At 34.0% G+C, this 4827-nt stretch overlaps 1 protein-coding gene across 2 annotated transcripts; it reads right to left on the bottom strand.

Moving 5' to 3' along the window:
• Positions 1413-4307, bottom strand: LOC104779778 (myb family transcription factor EFM-like). 2 transcript variants are annotated; one of them, XM_010504159.2, is made up of 5 exons: positions 3997-4307; positions 2860-3149; positions 2418-2628; positions 2232-2308; positions 1413-1868 (listed from the first exon to the last, which is right to left on the bottom strand). In XM_010504159.2, the coding sequence occupies exons 1-5, from the start codon at positions 4139-4141 to the stop codon at positions 1542-1544; spliced, it is 1050 nt and encodes a 349-aa protein (XP_010502461.1). In that variant the 5' UTR covers positions 4142-4307; the 3' UTR covers positions 1413-1541. The 2 variants fall into 2 exon arrangements, with proteins under 2 accessions (XP_010502461.1, XP_010502460.1); XM_010504158.2 differs by lacking the exon at positions 3997-4307 and adding an exon at positions 3271-3581.

Here is a 4827-nt window from a genome sequence, read left to right as displayed (position 1 = left end):
CATGGTCCATAATAAAGCCACATGTATACATGGATGGACAAAATTTTGATTGAGGTGACAAAACCAAACCATAAATATATGAACTTTATATTAATCTTTCCCACATAGATTTATCGACTCACATACCTTTACGAACATTTAGGAATATGTAATATGTAAACCACTCCACGTATGCTAACTGTATACAATGGGATAAAACATTTCATAGATGATAAAGATGGTTGCGGCTGCTCAGGTTGTCGAAACAAATTGTTCTTCCTTACTAAGCAAACCAAAGAACAATGCGCTAATCTCAGTTACTTTCACTCTTTGGCCACTAAATATAATTTAACTGGCAAGAAAACACGTATTTTAAAAAAAAACAAAAGTAAAGGCAACAAGTAAAGAATAATAGTACACTTCTATATGAGAAGGGAGCCCAACGTGCGCATTTGTATCAATATTTAAGCAACAAGAGAATACTATACTTTATATAGCAAATTTGCAGATTATGCTCTTCAGTTTCCGGCATATTCTTCCCATGAATAAAGCCCATATAATAGCAACGTGGCCGACAGACACATATTGAGGACGAGCTTAATATATTTGAGACAATTCATTTGGTGGCTAAATTTTCCTAAGAAAATGTATCTCAAAATATTATTACGATTTTTGAAACCGGGTTTGATTAGTGGAGTCCACCTCAAACTAATTTTAGAACATGATATCTTTACTTTTAAAAGCCTGGAAGAGTCAAAACGATGTGGTCGGAATACATACGCTTAAGAGAACACGCATTAGCTTTAACCAATTATAATTTCACATATCATTGTATAATCTGATCAGATTCAAAAGTTAATATGGATCTTTGATCATGGATGGTGATCTCACACAATAGACTTATAGAACAAACAATATATATAGGGTCGGGAGATCGATGTCTTTCTTAATTAATTCAGAGGAAGGGATCCACCTCAAAGTTTTTTATTTTGTAATGAAGAAGACGAGACAAGAGAATACACAGTTTGGAACCGCACATCGCCTAAATCACTGGAGACTCTGGAAGTACTTAGTTTTTCAAACGTCAATCTATCGTATTTGAAAATGTCTCACATCCTGCTAAAGCAACTAATACATATGATCAACAAAGCTATCCATACTAGAACCACCTTCCACGGCACCATGACCTGATGCAAAGATCTGATGGTTCATGTTACGGAATTCAGTTCGTGGGCCTCTGGCTCGTTTTACACATTTATATATTGTTAATTTTCTTGTCTAAATTTTCAGCTCAAGTGTTCTTTCTTTTATATTTCTCCTATGAAACAAAAAAAATTCACATTTCAGTAAAGAAAAAAACAAAAAGTTAAAAGAAATGTATATACGTTGAACAAAATAAAGTAATATATATATACCCAATGAGAAAAGAAAATTTAAAATTACATTTAATCCTGTGTAGTATAATATATAGAGAAAGTCTCACTCCAAACATCTATATACACTCTTTCAGTGTCTATGATTTTTTCTTTTCTTAATTAATAATCAAAAATGAATAAACAAAATTATGATATTTTTGCATCTTTCGTCTTTGTACGAGTAGAAGAAGACATCGCTGGTGAGCTACACCGAAGAATTCCTTTGTTAGAGTACCTTGATCTATCTTCCGAAGTCCTGCTACTAAAATTGGAATGGCTCGGCCACTCCGACGGCATAGGACTGACCATAGGCCCGTAAATCCCGGTGGTGGTCTCAGCCGATGCGGCGGCGTTGGCCGTGGAGTGGGTAGTTTGCGGTACCCATATTCCACCGACGACCACGAAATGTTGGTTTTGAGAGTTTCCGTTGGTAGGTGTTGTTTGGCTAGGCCGTCTTGCATGCAGCCTATATTTCTATTCATCATCAAAAAACAAAGTGAAACATTAATGGATACTCTTTTGTGATTTTTATATATAATGATGAAAATATAAATATATGTTTAAATTAAATCATTGAATAATTTATACAAAAAAACTTTGTTTACATGTATATATCATTAAAAAAGGAAACATGAAAAAATCAAATAAAATATTTACCAATATTCTGAAAAAGAAAAATCAGGTAAAAATAGCTTTTTATACCGACAAACTTTACTGCGCTCTTCAAGATTCACGTGCGCATGTGTCTTAAATTGGCAAATATATAGTTTTAATTCTTTTGCCAATTATGGTAATTACTATTTAAATGTATATTTTCATGGAATATGATTTACTAACCTGTAAATGGCTCTTGACTTCATCATTGGTTAACCCATCAACCTTCATCAGCTCTCTTATTTGTTTCGGAGTAGCAACTTCAAAAAATTAAGATTGATACGAATTAATTAAAACTTTATTAAAATGAAGCCGTAATGAAAAAAAAAAATAACTACTGAAATGTTTTATTAAAATGAAGAAACTCACCATGAGGACCACCAAGTTGTTTAAGAGAGTTCAAGAAACGTCTGTGCAACTCCTGCGACCAACATCGCCTATTCTTTCTCTGCCCTCTTCCGTCACTACCACCGCCACTACTACTAGTCACCGATAATTTGATGTTGTTGTTTTTCCCCTCTTCTCCATCGTTTCTTTTTAAATCTTTCACCAGCGTTTCCGGCTTGTTTTGTAAGCAATCCTGAAAAAACGTGAAATGCTACATATTATAAATTCTGGAATTTGTTGCACCATCTTTTTTCCTCTATATTATTAAAAAACAAACGTTTTATATTTATCTTTTCCTGCGGATATTTTATCTTTTCTTTTGAAATTTTAAAATATGATATTTATGTTCTTTTCCTCAAAAATACAAAATATAATGCGTCAATGAAAACAAATAATCAATATTTGTCAAGAATTCAAATCTTACCTGTCTATTATTAGAAACAACAGCGTCGGATTGGTTCCAAAGCTGAACAGACTTGAGCCAGTCAGATTTCATGTTCTTGTCATTGAAATCTATGTTGGTTTCATGAGATTCGTGTTCATCATCATCATCTTTGTCATCAACCTCTTCTACGGAGGTCGAAGAGTGTCTGATAGGTATGAACAGATCCAAGACACGCCCACATTCTCCAGTGGTCTGCTCTGAGCACTCCGATTGTCCGTACAAGTTCTCCGTCGTCGTCCCCGATATCTCCCTCTTATACGCCTCAATCGCTGAAAATATGACTAAAACACTTTAGTCTTTAGATCTTACATTAATCCACACACACACACATATATATATATATAGATCTCATAGTACTTTGTAAGTGCATATGTGTGCATAGATTTATACCTTGAGTGACGAGCTCTAAGCAAAGTGGAAGCTCGCGTTGGAATACATTGATCTTGCGACGTTCTTCTTCAAGAGCTTCGATGTACTCACTACATATTTCACGTTTGTGGTTGTGATTCTTCATATTGCTTAAGTTCTTAGTCATGGTGGTTTAAGGGACAAAATACAAATCCAGCTTTGTTTTTGAATAGATAAAGTTTAACTATATAAAAAGTTTAGTCAAGATAAGACATGGGTTGTGTCTCTTTATAAAGACAACGTATATATGGCTCTATAGGGTTTCTCAAGGATCATTATTCTGGGAGAGAGAAGTCGGGCCGTCGCATTACAAAGGCGAATCTTATTGCTTTTGTTTATATATTATGTGTATATACCTTCTCAAATTAATATTTTATATGACTGTCAAATTATAATATGTAAAGAGATTTTAATTTCTTGTTGTATAGTAGTATGGATCCAGTGGTGAATATNCGAAGAGTGTCTGATAGGTATGAACAGATCCAAGACACGCCCACATTCTCCAGTGGTCTGCTCTGAGCACTCCGATTGTCCGTACAAGTTCTCCGTCGTCGTCCCCGATATCTCCCTCTTATACGCCTCAATCGCTGAAAATATGACTAAAACACTTTAGTCTTTAGATCTTACATTAATCCACACACACACACATATATATATATATAGATCTCATAGTACTTTGTAAGTGCATATGTGTGCATAGATTTATACCTTGAGTGACGAGCTCTAAGCAAAGTGGAAGCTCGCGTTGGAATACATTGATCTTGCGACGTTCTTCTTCAAGAGCTTCGATGTACTCACTACATCTTTCACGTTTGTGGTTGTGATTCTTCATATTGCTTAAGTTCTTAGTCATGGTGGTTTAAGGGACAAAATACAAATCCAGCTTTGTTTTTGAATAGATAAAGTTTAACTATATAAAAAGTTTAGTCAAGATAAGACATGGGTTGTGTCTCTTTATAAAGACAACGTATATATGGCTCTATAGGGTTTCTCAAGGATCATTATTCTGGGAGAGAGAAGTCGGGCCGTCGCATTACAAAGGCGAATCTTATTGCTTTTGTTTATATATTATGTGTATATACCTTCTCAAATTAATATTTTATATGACTGTCAAATTATAATATGTAAAGAGATTTTAATTTCTTGTTGTATAGTAGTATGGATCCAGTGGTGAATATTCGCCAAGGTGATTCCAAGTTTGTTTTAGTAGGAATTCTATAATATCAGTTTGGGTGTATCAGGCTGGATTCTTGTAAATCTATAGTTAAACTGCGTATATTCTTAGTTATATATGTACATATGCATCTTTTTTTTTTTTATGTTAAGAACTTTACATGCAAAATTATAGACATGAGACGATCTACCTTTCGGTAATTGATATGTATATGTCGTCTATAACATTCATAAATTACAAACTGTCTCCGATACGAATACAACAGAAATCGAATTTTCGAGGACTATAAACTGTACAATCTCCTCTTCTTTATCTACTCTTCTACAAGTTGTATTATGTCATTTATAAAATTCAATACGTGGGAA

The sequence above is a fragment of the Camelina sativa genome, chromosome 4 (assembly GCF_000633955.1).
Source record: "Camelina sativa cultivar DH55 chromosome 4, Cs, whole genome shotgun sequence".
Taxonomy (NCBI): Eukaryota; Viridiplantae; Streptophyta; class Magnoliopsida; order Brassicales; family Brassicaceae; genus Camelina; species Camelina sativa.
The sequence above is the reverse complement of the archived record's forward strand: the minus strand, read 5'-3'. Positions and strand labels throughout refer to the sequence as shown.